An 18,786-nucleotide genomic window follows, 5' to 3' on the forward strand; every position below is an offset into this window, starting at 1 on the left:
CCAAAAGAAAAAAAAATCCTGCATGTTTGAGTTTTCTAACCTCCTTACTTTTCTATATTCCATTCCCTTTAGTTGAAGTCCTCAGGCACCCACCCTTCTGCCTATCCATTCAATATTTCTTAAACCCAAACTATGTATTAGGCATAGGTCTAAATGCTGGAGAAATTAAGCATATAGTCCTTCCTTTCAAAGGACTTAGAGTCTCAGAGAGGAAAATATATACGGAGCTAGGTCCAATGAAGAGCTACAGTTTTAATGAGAGACAGCCATACAGACAGAATATCTAATGTCTAAACCAGGATACTTCTGAAACTGAAACAGATGGCTAACAATAATTATACAAATGTGACAGGTGTACACCTATTATACTATTCTGGCCAAATAAGGACACATAGTATATATAAGGTTAAGGAGTAGGTTATTTCTACTTGAAGAGTAAGAGAAAGGTTTGGTAATAAGGTATGAGATCCATTAGTTGAATCCTGAAAGATGCAGTAGAAATTTTCTAGCAGGATGGTGGACAAACAAAATGGTATTACAAAGGCAACAAAAAAGATGATCTGGGGTCAACTGTCCAAAGCTCAGTAGAGGAGAAACTTATGGTTCAAGGGCTCTCAGTAAAAGATGACAGTAGGAGAACCAAGATGGCGGTGTAGGTAGACACACTGAGCCACCTCGCACAACCAGAACTGACCGAAAATCAAATGGCAAGGAAGTCCGACACCAAGGAAATAAAAAATAAACATTCATCCAGACCGGTAGGAGGGGCGGAGACGGGCAGCTGGGCAGAGAGGACTCGCGTGGCCGTGGCAGGACCAAGACTGGTGGAGTGTGGGACAAACGGGGCAGGCAGTCTGAGCACTAGCAGACCCTGCGGCCCCACATTCACACAGATAGGCTGAGAGGGCCGGACTCAGAGTGGCGGAGAACGGGGCAGGCAGAGTGGTGGGTAGCACCCCACGGCCCCACATTCACGCACAGATAAACCGGACAAATGGCGGGAAGGAGAGCAGACCGTGCAACCCAAGGCTCCAGTGCAGGGAAATAAAGCCTCAAACCTCTGATTGAAAATGCCCCTGGGGGTTGGGGCAGCAGCAGGAGAGACTCCCAGCCTCACCAAAGAGGTCGTTAGAGAGACCCACAGGGGCCTAGGGTGTACACAAGCCCATCCACTCGGAAACCAGCACCAGAGGGGCCCAGTTTGATTGTGGGTAGCGGAGTGAAAGATTGAAATCCGGAGGAGAGTGAGGAGGGCACCATTGCTCCCTCTCGGCCCCTCCCCCACGTACAGCATCACAGCACAGCAACCAGCGTTACCCCGCCCCAGGGAACACCTAAGGCTCCGCCCCTTTAAGTAACAGACATGCCAAGACAAAAAAAAAAAAAAATGGCCCAAATGACAGAACACTTCAAAGCTCCAGAAAAAATACAACTAAGCAACGAAGAGATAGCCAACCTATCAGATGCACAGTTCAAAACACTGGTAATCAGGATGCTCACAGAATTGGTTGAATCTGTTCGAAAACCAGATGAAAAAATGAAGCCTATGCTAAGAGAAACAAAGGAAAATGTACAGGGAACCAATAGTGATGCAAAGGAAACTGGGACTCAAAAAAACGGTGTGGACCAGAAGGAAGAAAGAAACATCCAACCAGAAAAGAATGAAGAAATAAGAATTCGGAAAAATGAGGAGAGGCTTAGGAACCTCCAGGACATCTTGAAACGCTCCAACATCCGAATTATAGGGGTGCCAGAAGGAGAAGAGGAAGAACAAACAATTGAAAACTTATTTGAACAAATAATGAAGGAGAACTTCCCTCATCTGGCAAAGGAAATAGACTTCCAGGAAGTCCAGGAAGCTCAGAGAGTCCCAAAGAAGCGGGACCCAAGGAGGAACACACCAAGGCACATCATAATTACATTACCCAAGATTCAGCAGAAGGAGAGAATCTTAGAAGCAGCAAGAGAAAAGGAAACAGTTACCTACAAAGGACTTCCTATAAGACTGTCAGCTGATTTCCCCAAAGAGACCTTACAGGCAAGAAGGGGCTGGAAAGAAGTATTCCAACTCATGAAAGGCAAGGACCTACATCCCAGATTACTGTATCCAGCAAAGGTAGCATTTAGAATGGAAGGGCAGATAAAGTGCTTCTCAGAGAAGGTCAAGTTAAAGAAGTTCATCATCACCAAGCCCTTATTATATGAAATGTTAAAGGGAGTTACCTAAGAAAAAGAAGATAAAAAATAGGAACAGTAAAAATGACCGCAAACTCACAGTTATTAACAACCACACCTAAAACAAAAACAAGAGCAAACGAGGCAAAAAACTAGAACAGGAACAGAACCATAGAGATGGAGATCACATGGAGGGTTGTCAATAGGGGAGTAGGAGCGAGAGAGGGGGGGAAGGTACAGAGAATAAGTAGCATAGATGATAGGCGGAAAATAGACAGGGGGAGGGTAAGAATAGTGTAGGAAATGTAGAAGCCAAAGAACTTATAAGTATGACCCATGGACATGAACTATAGGGGGGGAATGTGGGAGGGAGGGGGTGGGCAGGATGGAGTGGAGTGGGGGGGGGAATGGGACAACTGTAATAGCATAATCAATAAATACATTTAAAAATATATAAATAAATAAATAAATAAATAAATAAATAAATAAATAAATAAAGATGACAGTAAAGATATTGGCGTGGCCCAGATATACAGAATATTGAGTAGTTTGGCTTTCATGCTATGGGCAATGAGGAACCTTTGAAGGGTTTTAATGAGGGACTAATTAACTATTCTCTGGAAAACCTGTGGGCCTTCAAAGCTCATCTCAAGAGTAACCCACTCTTTAAAATCTTTCAGTTAAGGTCCACTTATTTCTAATTATCACACTCATCTAGATGATAAAATGTTATGGAATTGTTATGGAAAATGTTATAGAATATACTAAAAAACACTACATCGTACACCTTGAAGTGGTGAATTTTATAGTATGTTAATTACATTTTAATTTTTTTAAGTAAAATTAATTTTTTTAATCCTAAAATCAGTTCTTCAGACTGAAGAAAAATGATGGAACCCCAGATACACAGCACATAATTAAATATAAGCTACATACATATTGACAACAAAATAACTAAACGAAGGTACATCAAAATATTAAGAACAAACTGACAGTACCCAGAGGAGAGGTGGGAGGGGATAATGGGGGAAAAAGAGGGAAGGGCTTTCAGGAACAACTATAAAGGACACATGGACAAAACCAAGGGAGGGCTGGGATCAGGGGAGAGAGGTGGGGATGGCCAGGGAGGGGAGTGGAGAGGAAAAATGCAGACAACTGTACTTGAACAAAAATAAAATAAAAATAATAATACATTAAAAAAACAAAAAATGTTAAAACATAATCTCTTCTTGATAGGTGAATTTTTCTACTCTATAATGTACAGACTTTCTAAAACTTTTTAAATGAGGGTGCATATTCCTTTATCAAAAATTAGGAGTTGAAAAACTACAAACAAATGTTGGAGGATGCGGAGAAAAGGGAACCCTAGTGCACTGCTGGTGGGAATGCAGACTGGTGAGGCCACTGTGGAAAACAGTATGGAATTTCCTCAGAAAACTAAAAATGGAACTGCCCTTTGACCCAGCAATTCCGCTGCTGGGATTATACCCTAAGAACCCTGAAACACCAATCCAAAAGAACCTGTGCACCCCAATGTTCATAGCAGCACAATTTACAATAGCCAAGTACTGGAAGCAACCGAAGTGCCCAGCAGCAAACGAGTGGGTCAAAAAACTATGGTACATTTACACAATGGAATTCTACACAGCAGAGAGAAAGAAGGAGCTTATACCCTTTGCAACAGCATGGATGAAACTGGAGAGCATTATGCTAAGTGAAATAAGCCAGGCGGTGAGGGACAAATACCATATGATCTCACCTTTAACTGGAACCTAATCAACAAAAGAAAAAAGCAAACAAAATACCACCAGAGACATTGAGGGGGGGAACTGTCTAGCAGTGGCCAGGGGGGAGTGGGGTGGGGACAGTGGGAAGAGGGGATTGCAGGAACTATTATAAAGGACACATGGACAAAATCAGGGGGGATGGTGGGGGTGGGGGAGGGAGGTGGGTTCAGCTGGGGTGGGGGGAGGGAAGGGGAGAAAAGGCATACAACTGTAATTGAATAACAATAAAAAATAAATTTAAAAAAAATTAGCAGTTGAAAGACATACAATTTCCCCAAGATTCTTGCTACTAACTTTAATGATGAAATGCCATAATCCTCCTGTTAACTTCAATATAAAATGACTGAATTTCACTGATTTGTTTCAAATGAATTAATGCCATATTTCTAAACTTCTATTTTCCACATTTTGCAGGTCAAAGAACATCATTCAGAGAACAAAACAAAAGCTTTACTGTTCACATTTGACAGCCAGACAATTAAGTAGTTTCAGTTATTCTTGGAGTTGGAATTTCACAAAAACAATTTGCAAATGAAAATGTAGAAGAAACAGGAAACTACAGAAGACTGTTTTAATTAACTGGAAAAATGAGTATGGCAACTCTAAGTCTGGACCAAGTAAATTGACATCATGAATCAAATTGCTATTTTAAAACCTCACCAGAGTTATTATGCTGTTCTGTTATCCAAGTTTCGGTGAAAATAAATAGTATTTGCTAAGTTAAATCTGCAAATGGTTAAACGTCTAATTTTTAAGCATTATTTCCTACCTGGCATGCCCTCAGCCCATGCCCAACAAGAATCTCTCCATAGAAATCTTTCCATATCTAATGCCAATTCCTCTATAAAACATCTTCAGTTCCTAACTAACTAGATGCAATGTATTTCTTCTCTAAACCACCACAGAACTTGTTTTAAATACCAATATTTTGGTTATCATTTTATCCATTACCAATCATTCTGCACTCCTACCCAATGACGTGAAATGTCTCAAAGGTGAGACCTCCTCACCCCCCTAAGCAACGCCTGCACTCAGCACAGCAACTTGAACATGATAGGCATTCAATTATAAACTATATTAAATGTTTACAAATGCTGTGACTTAAGAGTTGTTTTCTTCCTTTTATTTTATTAATTACAATGCTAAAAAACTGTACCTTAAAAAAACAAAAATAAAAGTGTCCTAGCTGTTCCTGTGGACTAACCAGCAGGGCTGCCACACTGGCTATGCAGTTTATGTACAGCACAACGCCAGGGCCCCAGTCACATCAGCTGCGAGAATGGCGCACCCTGGGGATGTGCAGTGAACAACACTTCCAACCTTATGCAGTGGCTCTATCACAAGGGCATGTGTGTATATGCGCACACACACACAGAGGTTACAAAAGTTTATGTATACACATATGTATATGTCATTTTGACCTCAAAATGGTAGTTTACTACACACCCCGTCACAGAAATGAAGGTGTACTAGTGGCTCCACAGAGTATACACAGTATATAGATCACTCCGTGCTTTGTGACTCCATCGTAACTCTTTGTTCAGTCTCCATCTGACTCTTGTACCTTCTTACTATCTTTCTCATCTCTAGTTCCTAGCTCACAGTCATCCTGGACTCCTGCCACCACTCATTATTGACACATCTAATGCTTTTCTTGATCTCGTTTCCACTGCTCTGTTTCACAGGGCCTTAACCACTCACTCTCTCAGAGTCATACCCTGAACCTTCTCATCACTCAAAACTATACCTCCAACTAACTCAAACATCCTATTCTCCAATTACAGTCTTTCACCTTCTGGAGCTAGAATATTGCACACTCCAATATTTAGTTGCCAAATAAAAACAAACAACAAGAGATGGGAGCAACAAGCATTCAGGTCACTTGGAAAGTGGTATTCCCTCTTTTAAACAAATATATATATATATTTATGTACATGTGATTTTCATTAGGGTAATTCCATCATTGAGAGTTCAAGTGAACATTCCCAAGCTACTGCCTATCATCCCAATTATCTGTCAATTTAAACCAGAAATAGAGTAGAACATTTTATCTTAAGACATGAAATACTCTCATAGACATAATTCAATCTGGTGCATGATAAAGGTTCAACACTGAAGAAAACAAAGAAATTTTAAATAATGTGAGCAGTATCCCTACAGAAAGGGGACTTGAAGTTCTGGGAAGTTATAAGAAAGATGTAGAGCCCCTTTTCCTCCAAGGAAAGGCAGCGATGGTGTGGCAGGCTAATAAACCACACAACCAAACACAGTAAACAGAAAGGTCTGGCGACAAGCCTATCAGAGATTACTCTGCAGAGAAAAAATTTAAGCTTATAGGTGTATAGATTTGCACATAAAGTGTAACATACTAATCAAGACTAATAGCCTGTTTACCCAAAAGCTAAAGAGAGAGCAAAACCTAAGTGGCAAACTTCAGAACAGCCAGGAGAGTGGGTATTCTTGGGCTGTCAGACATTAAATTGCATGCTAAAGTCACAGTATTTACATCAATATAAAACCACTGGAAGACCAAAATATTAATGAAATGGAAAAATGAATCAATAAAGAAACAATGACATATAAGAATCCACCATACAATAAAAAAAGATATAGCCAATTAAAAAGGAAAAATAGATTAGCAGAAGGGCATTGAGGCAACAGTTTCAACATCTGGAAATAAATAAAACTGTACCCCTATTTCGGCCCTTTTATCAAAATGTATTTCAGATAGATCAAATACTTAACTATGCAAATTAAACCATAAAAGTACTAGGAAAAGTGAAGGTATTATAACAATTCTGAAGTAAACATCTCTTTTCTTAAAGTGACACAGAAGCCAAATATTACAAATCAAGGGGTTTATAGATTTACCTACATAAATTTAAACTTGTGCCACCAAAAATAACAGAAAAAGTAAAAACACATTTTTCAAAATGTTTCATGAAGTAATATGCCCAACAGACAAAAATTTCTCATAAGTCAATATGAAAAATGATAAATACCCAATAGGAAAATGTATGAGGTTTTGAATGGGCAACTCACAGAAGAAATACAATAATTCATAAATCAGCCAAAAGGAGTTCAACTTCATTAACAATTCATATAAATGCATATTAAAAGAGATAAATAACTCATTTTACAATGTGCCAGACACCATTACAGCCCTTTGTAGATTCTCCAACTTAGCATCTTCACAACAGCATCAAGAACTAAGTACTATTTTTAGCCTCACTTCACCAGAGATGAGAAAACTGAGAAAATTATATAAGGTCCCTCAGGTAATAACTGATAGAACCAAGAAGGCACCATAGTTAGAGTTAGTGTTATAGAGATGACACTATATCATACTGTCCCTTAAAATAAAAAAGGCATTCTTTCCTTCACCAAATTAAAAAGCATTAAATTCTCAAACCCCAGTGTTAAGATAACATTCAGATTCTTTACATATGGTTGTCAGAACTGTATGTGTGTTCAAACTTTCTGCAATTATCCACGTCAATATTTTAAATGGGCACGTCCTTGAAGCCAGTGTAGTGAACACAGTAAAACCTATAACCATCTCTTCTCCTTGGGAGCACAACTCCAAGTGGTACTGCTACCAGTGAGATCCTGGCCTCCACTGTCACTCTTCCACGGGTATTATATAACTCAGATGCAGCCTTTGGAGTCTTCCCTTGGATTGATCTATGGCTGCTGGGAGAAAAAGTTACCCTTCTGCTTGGGCTGCAATCCAATTTGCCTACCAGGTAGAAAGAGCCTTCATGCAGAATGAGAGCAGACAAAGAAAACAGAGAGAGACAGAGCCTGGCTGATTATCATCAGATCCAGCCTGAAGCAAGCCTACCTGAAATTTAATTATTTGTGCCTATCTACTTCCTTTTTTATTGTAGTTACTTTAAGTTGGACTTCAGTTACCTGCAGTCAAAAGATTCTAAATATATATTACAATTTCACCTCTAAGAATCTTAATTAAAAAATTGCATGATTGTGAAAGGGAAAAAAGTGTAAGGATATGCATTCAGGTGGGTCTTATAATAGAATGAAAACTACAAAAAAATCAAAATGTCCACCAAAACAGAACTAGTTTTTAAAAATCATAAAACTATTTCTCAGATATGCCTGATTAGAATCACTTGGGCACTTTTTAAAAGTACAGATACCATGGCCCCTGGGAAAATCTAATTCATTAATTCTATGATGGACTATTGGGATGGGTCATAGTTAACAAGCAGCCTCTACAATTTTCACAATCAAAATAGTTTGGGAGCCCCAAATTATGATGCGTGCATATACAATGGTATATCATAAAAGCATTTATAAGAAAGATGTCCAAACAAATTGCTAAGTGGAAAAAAAAGACAAGCTGCAAAACTCATGTAACATTTGACTCCTTTCATGCAAAGTTTGATTCCTTTTGTGCAAAATTATGTAATTGTCCATGTGTGTACATATTTAAGCAGAGCACTCATTTCCAACAAGGGGAGAGGTACCACAATTATTCAGAATTTACTGGGACTAGATGGAGTCCCAACTCCCCTCAAAACTCTGATACACATTCTGTTTAAGAATCTATACTGTGAGTTGCTGTTACTACTATGAATATATTATATTCCTCAAGAACAGACATAAGATTGAACACAGTAGCACAGAGAAAAGTCTGAAATAATGTTCATCAAAATGGTAACAGAAGTTACTCCAAAGATAGAAGTTCAGGTAATTTTTACCAGGTTTTTTGTAATATTTTATATTATTTTAATATTTATTTACAATGAATCACTATTTTGAAAACTGGATACAAGAAAGCTATTTGCATAAAAGAAAGTTAAAACATTTTTAATCAAGTAATTTTATGATTACTAAAGACAGATTTTCTGAAATGGGAAAATTCTTATCACCTTTCCAAATTAAAACGTTAAAGTACGGTGGTTGCTTTAAATGGCATGAGTCTTGCCTGCTGGTGTAGCTCAGTGGATTGAGCACTGGCCTGCGAACCAAAAGGTCACTGGTTCAATTCCCAGTCTAGGGCACATGCCTGGGTTGTAGGCCAGGTTCCCAGTGGAGGGTGTGCAAGAGGCAGCCATATATTGATGTTTCTCTTCCTCTTTTTCTCCCTTCCTTCAGCTCTCTAAAAAAATAAAATCTAAACATTTGCTAAATGAGTGAATCCATACTATGTGGATAAATCATTAAAAATAAAAGGCATTGATCTATTGAGTCTCTTAAAGCAACTATTAGTCTACACAGCTAAAGAGACAGGGAAAATGTACTATGCTGTATCACATAATTAAAATTCAACTGACAAGTAAAACAATAAAATAAAATCAGCCTTTTCCAACAAGAATTTTTTTCAATCACAAAGAACAAAAAAAAATCAAAAGTTAACCTTGTTTACTTATACTCATACCCCAGACAATGATCTAGTGACAGTAATGCAAATAAAAGATAAATGGAATTTAACATCCTAATAAAAGTAGATTCAACTCTTTTTTAAAAAAGATTTTATTTATTTATTAAGAGAGGGGAAGGAAGGGAGAAAGAGAGGGAAAGAAACATCGATTGACAACACATGTACGCCCTGAATGGGAATCATATCTGCAACATCTCAGTTCACAGGCTGATGTTCAGTCCACTGAGACACACCAACCAGGGCAGATCTAATTCTGGATATGCCAGTTATACCTCAATTTAAAATAACTTTAAAAAACTAGATGTGAGTCTAAATTTACTAGTTCATTAATAAAAACACACTTTTATTCCAACAGAAAGAAAAGTAGCAATGTTAAATTTTTTTTAAAGGATGAAATATGACTTACCCCATCTAAGAGAGTATTTGACAAATGTATACGGAGATCTTTACGAAATGGGAATTCCAGATTTGAAACATGAAACACTGAATTATCTCTATCAATCATAAAAACTTCATTTGTGCCATCAATCAACATCATGTATCTGTAAATAAAACATTAAAAAGGCAATATTAACAGCATAATTCAGGAATAGGATCAAAAGAAATATTAAAGTTGTTTTTTCTCAGACTTAGAATAGCTGTATGGAATAACGTTCACTAGATTCCTTCCCAGCCCCTATCATTCAGATTAAAGTATCACAAATAACAAATGTTCTCTTTTCTAAAAAAAAATGTTTCCTATAAAAAACACAGGGTAAAGAGAAATCAAAGCTTTTTATGGAGACAACACAATGTTGAAGAGAAACTTTATGACCCATCTTAGGAGAGAATAGTTCTCTAATTTTTATTATATCTCAAACATCAAAGTTTACAGAACACACGTATATGCAATTAATTGTATTTTATGTATTACACTCTCCCATTTATAGTACAAAAAAAGAAAGTAATTTGCGAATGACCAGACTTCAAACTACCCAATGCTCTTTCAACCACACTACAGTTAGCAAAACAGCCTCTCTCCCTGAATCAAAATTACAACATTGCTAGATATCACCATTTCAGGTATAATTCTTATTTATTACTGTCAAATTAAAATATTTTTAAACTCCAGGCAGGACAGCTGTTGGGTAGTTGGAAGAGGGTATAGGGAATAAATGGTGATGGAAAAAAATAAGTTTAAAAAAAAATAAAATAGAATACTCTGCTCTAGATGCAGGCGTAAGTAAACAGAGCTTGCCTCTGCACACAACTACAGAAAAATTACAACTAGACTACAAAACAAGTATCACCCATAATCATCAGAAAATCAAGATGTATGGAAGTTTGACAACCAAGGAATTAAAAAAGTCACATTCATCCAGACGCGTAGGAGGATTAGAGAGACAAGGAAAGGCTGGGAGATACGGATGGGTGGTCCCCCACACACCAGGTTGTGGATAAAAATTGGGAGGGATACCTCAGGAGCAAGGTATCCTAGCCCCACATCAAACCACCCAGACCAGGTCTCAGTGCCCAGAAGGTAAGTTCCCATAACTTCTGGTTGTAAAAATCAGTGGCAGTTGGGGCAGTGGAAGAAACGGCAGGATTCTCAGGAGTCTCTTCTTAAAGGGCCCATAATGGATTTAGGATTTACTCAGATACTCCCTCTGGACTCCAGCAGTGGGGGCAGCCGCTATAACAGCACCAGTGGTATACAAGGAGAAATTGAAGTGTCTAGGATCAAGTCGAGTGCCAGGGGACAGCTTCCTCCTGGACAAAACTCCAGAGGCCAGGCAGTTGGACTGTCCCCTTTCTGAGCTCTCCCCCACACAAAGCCACAGAGTGGCAACACCATATTGGACACTCTATCAATGTGGTTCACATGGGTTGCCCTACCCTGGCTATTACCTAAGGCTCTCCTCCATCCAACTTACCTGTGCACTTTTCTCCAACAGGCTACCCTACTAAGACAGGGAGTCAAAGCAGCTCTACCTAATACACAGAAACAAACACAGGGAAGCTGCCAAAATGAGGAGACAAAGAAATACGGCCCAAATGAAAGAACAGAACAAAACTCCAGAAAAAGAACTATACAAAATAGAGATAAGCAATCTATGAGATGCAGAATTCAAAACAATGGTTATTAGGATGCTCAAGGAACTCATTGGGCACTTCAACAAAATAAAAAAGACCCAGGCAGAAATGAACCTTGCAGTAAGTGAAATAAAGAAAAATTTATAGGGAACCAACAGTAGAGTGCATGAAGCTGAGAATCAAATCAATGATGTGGAACATACAGGGTGCCAGGAGGAGAACAGAAAGGGCAAGAAATTGAAAAAATGATGAAAGAAAACTTCCCTAATTTGGTGACGGAAATAAACATACAAGTCCAGGAGGCAGAGAGCCTCAAACAAGATGGACACAAAGAGAACCATACCACGACACATGATAATTAAAACACCAAAGGTTAAAAATGAAGACAGAATCTTAGAAGCAGCAAAAGAAAAGCACAGTTACTTACAAAGGAATTCCCATAAGGCTGTCAGCTAATTTCTCAAGAGAAACTTTGCAGCCTAGAAGGGACTGGAAAGAACTATTCAAAGTAATGAAAAGCAAGGACCTACAATCTACATTACTCTATCCAGCAAAGCTATCATTTAGAATTGAAGGGCAGATAAAGTGCTTCCCAGACAAGGTTAAGATAAAGGAGTTCATCGTCACCAAGCCAATATTATATGAAATGTTAAACGGACTTATCTAAGAAAAAGAAGATCAAAACCATGAACATTAAAATGGCAATAAAGTCACAACTATCAACAAATGAATCTAAAAAGCAACTAAGCATACAAGCAGAACAGAAACAGAATCATAGATATGGAGATCATTTGGAGGATTATCAATTGGGGGGGAAATGGGGAGAATAGGGGGAAAAGTGCAGGGATTAAGAAGCACAAATTGGTAGGTACAGAATAGGGGTATGTAAAGAACAGTATAGGAAATGGAGTTATATGCACGGCCCAAATAACTGATATGCACGACCCATGGACATGAACTGGGGCTGGGGGGGCAGAGAGGAGGGGAGCGGAGAATGACAGAAGAAATGGGGAGTACTGGGTGGAGGGGGGCAAAGTGGGGAAGATTGGGACAAGTGTAATAGCATAATTAATAAAATACATTTAAAAAAAATATTTTTAAAGTCAAGCTCATGAAAATTTCTATTGGCCCTTATCTTCTTTAAGCCAACCAATGTATGGGGGAATTTATGTACTTTAGAATGTATCATTCTTCAAAGGGGCAAGTTATGATCAATATTTCCCATCAGTGGATGATCAAGAATGAAGCTCTATTTCATACCATATATAATAATAAGCCCCAGGTGAGTTCAACTTCAGGAAATTACAGACTGACAGGCAATGCTACCAAATACATAATGGATTTGGGATAAAAATGGAGACCATATCCAGGTACCAAACTATTCAAAGAATGAGAGAAAACTGATGGCAAGAAATTAGTAAGTTAAAAGGCATGGGCTTCAAAGGAACAGAATAATTTTAAGTTGTTTTTGTTTGTAGTTAAACAAAAGAATAGAAGAATAAGAGTCTGGATGTACCACTGAAAAGGAGAAGGATGCTGACAGGTCTGTCCAACCTCCTACCTACCAGTTGTGTCAGAAAAAAAAGAAGTAATAACTAAAAGATGGAGCTGAATCAAGTTAAGGCCAAGGAATAGAAGAAACATTAAATGAAGAGAAGGTAGCTAACATAGTACACCTAACATAACAAAGGATAATTTGTATCCTATGAACAAGTATTCTAAAAAGCAAAGGGATAGGTTTAGGCAAGGTGAGGAAAAATAGGAGAGCTGATTACTGTAAAAGAAGTATGAGACAACAGTGAAGAGAAGCAAGGAGACCAAAGGGGCTAGACTTTTAGACTGGATTGGAAGCAACCTGTTACGAATGATTTCAAAATAATTCACTCCAGCAGGCCCCTGGGGAGGAGATGGAGAACTCCGGACCTTGCTGCATGGTGAAACAGCTATAGCCCTCCTAGATCTGGATTATGGAGACTCAGATTTCACTTAGGAAAGGTAAAATCAGCCTCATTCTGAACTAAGTGTGCATCTGAGAGACTCCTAGACCAACTTCCAGGCCTGTAGGCTGACAGATAACAGGAATACTTAGTTCCCAAAGCCCTCCTGCACATGGTTTTCAAAAACAGCAATTTCTGGTGGATAGGGAGAATGTTGGCTTCTTGGAAGAAATCAGCCTTGCCCTGGATTGTGTTTCAAAAGAATTTAAGTCAGCATAAGGAAAGGTCAAATAAAAAGCAATTGTGGTATCTTCTGCAAAAATGGTACTGAAGACACAATCCATCGTGTCGTTTAAGGACCTACACCAGCATTTTGCAAAGCTTAATATGTACTTTAAAAAGCATGTCATAGTAAAATAAATTAGAGAAATACTTTATCTTTCTTTAAGAAAGCAAAGATACATATTAGGAATATTTAAGGTTATGAAAAAACCTATAATGTCTGTTTATCTTATTTAGCCCATTTCTTACTAAACTCAATCCTAATATGTTAATATTTAGCAGAGTAAGTATTCTATATTCACAATCTGAGGAAAGCTGACTTATGCTAATAAACTTCAGAATTCAGAAAAAGAAATGGTTTGTCTCTACTGATCATATGATGATGACAGAGATTATATTTCCCTTTTCACAGGGTACCCAGAAGCTCATCATTAAATATAATGTTCAAAATAATACACATTAAATCCCATGGTGCTGGTAGATTTGCTTTCCCAGTCATAAGTGTTTATTTTTCTATTCATATTTTAAAACACTCATTTGACATATATGTATATATCAGACCCTTCTTTTGACTTCAAGTGGAATATCTATTAAAAGAAAATACTATATATATGCCCTGGCTGGTGTGGCTCAGTGGATTGAGCACCGGCCTGAGAACCAAAGGAATGGTGGTTCAATTCCCAGTCAGAGCACATGCCTGGGTTGCAGGCCAGGTCCCCAGTAGGTGGCACACAAGAGGCAACCACACATTGATGTTTCTCTCCATCTCTTTCCCGCTCCCTTCCCCTCTCTCTGAAAATAAAAAATAAATAATCTTTAAAAGAAGATAATACTGTACATATACACTTACACATAAACAGAGTAGAAGGCCAAGAAAGAAAAGGCTTTAGAAGATAGAATTCACTACAAAGGACTGCTCATGGGAAACACTGCTTACATCTACAGAAATAGTATAGAAATTACTTCACAGCTAGTATTTTGGGGTTCTTCTGCACATAAACATTTTCAGGCTTTGGAACAAAAGCTTCTGGAATATGATATTTAATTTGAAAGACTGGAAAGAATTCCAGTCTTTCCAAATCATGTGTTCTTTTGTTATGTGATAAAGTGGAAATATTTCCACATCATTCCAAAGTCTCTAACAACAACCAGGTCCTTTAAAAGGAGGCAACGATACCACATACTGTCAGATGCTGGTTTAGTATATAATTAACTATACCTTCAGGAGAGTAATATAACTTCCTATTAAATAGGAAATTACCTCAATTGCAAATTTAATATTCATAATTACTAAGTTGTTTGTGTTATATCCATTCTCACTGAAAGACAAAAAGTAATTCAATAGAGGTTTCACTGAATTAGAAAATGTTGATTCACTTTTTATATTAAAGAATATACACCAAGAAGCTATATAAATTACAGAAATTTATAAACTGCTATACTTTAAATGCTAGTTTTCCAGGTTTACTAGAAACAATCTTTTAGGACAACCACTGAGATATGAGATAGCTAATCAAGTAAGACCATCAAATATACATTAATGAAATTTAGAAAACTCAGAAAAGTACATAATTAAAGAAGAGAAAAATTACTTTAAAATATTGGCAACTAATAGTATCTCAAGTCCTAATTCACATTCCTAATACCGGTAGTCTGGGAGTAAAACAGAATTTAAACATCTTACAATTTAATTTTATTACCAATTCAGACCAGACTTCACCATCAATTAAGTTTCTAGGAGTTTATCTTACACTCTATGAAAGCAGAGATCATATCAATTTTGTTCTTTTCCGCAGACCAAGTGCCTTGCACAGTCTATTTAAATACATACAAAAGGCACTCAACCAATACTTGTTACACAAAGCTACATGTATAAGGATGTTCATCACAGCATTTTGTAAAAGTGAAAAACGAAACCTCAAATGTCCATCCCTCAGCAGATCAGTTAAATAAATACTGCATATCCATGTAAGAGCATACTATTCAAGCATTTTTAAATAATGATAAATATGTTATTAACATAGAAACAGATTCATAGTATATTAAATGAAGAAAAAGCAACTTAAAAACCAAAAAGAGTACGTTTTATCTCTGTACAGGGGGTACAGAGATAAAATTTTGTATATACAGTAAAGACAGAAGGAAAAGCCTACACCAAAATGTTAAGAATTGTCATCTCTATCTGGAATTACCAATATTTGCCTTCTTCATTTTTTTTGTATTTCTGAAATTTTATAAAGAGGGGCAAATTGCTTTTACAAGCCCTGGAGAAGGGGAAGGGAGAAATTAAAGTTACAGAAGAAAAAATATATATACATATATCTATCTAGAAATGCAATAAACATTTCCTTTTATAATCTGGCAATAAAAGAAGATGGGATGCTAAATCTGTTCATCACACCACAACAGCTTCAAAATTATCAGGTATTTCTCTCCTCCTATTATATAGTGTCCATACTAGAGCTTTTTAGCGGGCAATAAAAATAGAAAAGTTGATCATTTAAATTGATTCATTTCACCACTATCTGTATTCATTTGTAGTAATTCCTATCAAACGTACTATGGTTTTTCTTTGAAAATGGTTATAATCAATCACTTTTTAAAAAATATTTACTTAAGGGCCAACCAGGTATCAGGCACAGTGCTAGATGCTAGGGATATAATTGTGAACAGCACGGCCTCACCATGTAAATTCATGTAATTTATACCCACAGCAGGAAAACAAAACATTAAATAATAATCCCAAGCACAGTAAGTACTGAAAAGGTAAAGCAGAAGGTATTACAGGAGCACACAGAAGGTAGAACTGGTTCCAGGCTGAAGATAGGGAAAGGCATCCCAGAGGGACTCTCACATGGCTAATGATAACAGCAGGTTGTTGTCCCTTACTGAACAATGACTCGGTACTGAACCATTACTGTATACTAATTCATTTAAGCCTTACCAGTGAGCTTACTATGTAGGTAAAATTATTATCCCCATTTTCCAGAAAAGGAAACTGATACACATTAAGTAACTTCGCAAGGTCATAATGCTGGCAAAATAGTAAAGTTGATACTAAAACCTCGACAACAGCCTATCTCTATTACCTCTACAGTACAGAGCTGCATTATGCAAGAGTTAGCCAAGCAACCATTGTGAGGAACAGGGTAATCAGAGGGGGAAGGAGAGGGGAGAGGATGTCAATGAAAACCAGTGCTTGGTACACAATCTTCTCACCAGGTGCAGAGAGAATCAGAATGTGCATGTTCTGGCAATTTTTAAAAATTCAGAATACTGAAGCATAAAGAGAAGGGAAATGGCATGGTTTGAGACTAGAGAAGTAGATAAGAACTTAGCAATAAAAACTTTTATATTATCCTAGAAAATGGAAAACCCCTTGAAGAAGACAAACAGAAACCATAATGGAGATTTAATACAGGAAAACTAATTACACAGATATGGGAAAGCAGAAAAGGTAAAAAAAAAAAAAAGGTGGGGAGAGGTTAAGATAATTACAAGATTAACTGCAGGAAGCACTACCAACTGAAGGGCTGGAGGGACAAAGGGGAAGAGGCGTATTATCAGAAGCTAGGAGCTTGGAGGAAGGACATCATGCCTGTAAGAGGGTGAGGAAGGTCCATGGAGCTGGATGACCAAATCTCTAAGGAAAGAAGACATGAAACTCAAGTCAAATCTCTACGCAGGAGGCTCAGAAGGGAGGGGACTCAAACCACTTAGGGAACACAACCCACGGGGTTAGAAATTATGCAAGTGGTACTCTATCTACCCAGGATGCACCGCCCAGAAACTGGTACCTCTGAGAGGGAGCAGCAAGGCTGGTGTTGGTAATGCCAAAAGAAGCTAAAGAATGAAGTGATAGTTGTACTTGGCTGCTGGATATAAAGAAACTAGAAACAAGAGAAGTCCCTTCTCTCACCCTTCTAAATTCCTTCCAGTGCCCTAATGGTAAAACCCAACAAAAAGCAAGCAGGCATGGGAGTTAATAGAACTGTAGTTTGCAAAGTTCTAGTCCCCCATCACAATTTAAAGAGTAGACTGGAGCTGAGAAATAGTAGGTAAATAATGAGCAGACCACTGAAAGGTTGTCAGCAAACTAACAGCATAATCTGACCTCCATTTTTAAAAGTTCACACCCACATAGGGTAGGAACCAATCTGTAAGCCAGGGAAATTATGAGGCTCATATAGTACACCAAATGGGACTAAAGTGGCAACAGTATAAATTAACAGTGGATAAATTCAAGACATTTAAGAGGCAGACTGACAGGACAATGTGCTATTGATTAGATATGGGGCTGAGGGAATAGGAGAAATCAAGGATGACTTCCACACTTCTGGCACGAGGAGCTGGGGGCATTTTACTTACTAAGCCATGAAGCATTTAAGGAGGGAGAAGTAATAGCTCAGTTCAGCTTTCGAAAAATAACAGGCACCATGCTTTGAAGTGGATATGGATAATTTCATTATCACATTGGAAACCAAAAGGTCCACATTTTCTCTATCCCTGTCAACTTGCAAGTTGGAAGCAAGCTCAGGATCTAAGTCAGACAATCAAATGCTTCTCAAAACTTTTGAGTGAGTGAAAGAGACAAACAAAAATAACTGAAAAATTAATCCAAGAAATAACAGAGGCATTACCAGCAAGTGTCAACGGTAGCTTCCTACTCAGAGTATTCCTTTGCCTGACCTTGACTCTGGTCCTTGTTGCCGGGTTTCACTTGATTCCTATCCATTTTCTGAGACTGGTTCTCCTGAGAGCCTAACAATTTATTCCTTTGCTTAAATTAGCCAAAGTTGCTTTCTACTACTTAAAATCAATGTAATAATGCTAATGGACATGCTGGGTTTTTTTCTTTTTGCCCACCACATACAGCTTAATTCAAGTAAGTTAAATGTGCCTCTGACATAACTCCACTGTTACTATGTTCCCCAAAACATCCTCAATACCAAGGGTTACATGATACTAGCTCTTTACATAATATAGCTGTATGCTAAGAGACATGCCATCTATTTCCCATATGTTGAGTCCAGAGTTTACTTTCCCTTTGTTTCTTTTCTCTCATAAGAATTCACTACCAAACCTCACTATTTCTATACCAGATACATTTCCTCTCATTTCTACT

The 18,786-nt window shown here is 37.7% G+C and overlaps 1 protein-coding gene across 4 annotated transcripts in view; it reads right to left on the bottom strand.

The window, feature by feature from the left end:
* Positions 1–18,786, bottom strand: part of RNGTT (RNA guanylyltransferase and 5'-phosphatase) — a 291,658-nt gene that overhangs the window by 203,982 nt on the left and 68,890 nt on the right. For all 4 annotated transcript variants that reach the window (XM_053913627.2, XM_053913626.2, XM_045188557.2 and 1 more), the window contains exon 9: positions 9,776–9,911. In XM_053913627.2, coding sequence (XP_053769602.1) covers positions 9,776–9,911 — 136 coding nt within the window. The remainder of the gene's footprint in view (positions 1–9,775; positions 9,912–18,786) is intronic.

Source organism: Desmodus rotundus, chromosome 11, assembly GCF_022682495.2.
Source record: "Desmodus rotundus isolate HL8 chromosome 11, HLdesRot8A.1, whole genome shotgun sequence".
Taxonomy (NCBI): domain Eukaryota; kingdom Metazoa; phylum Chordata; class Mammalia; order Chiroptera; family Phyllostomidae; genus Desmodus; species Desmodus rotundus.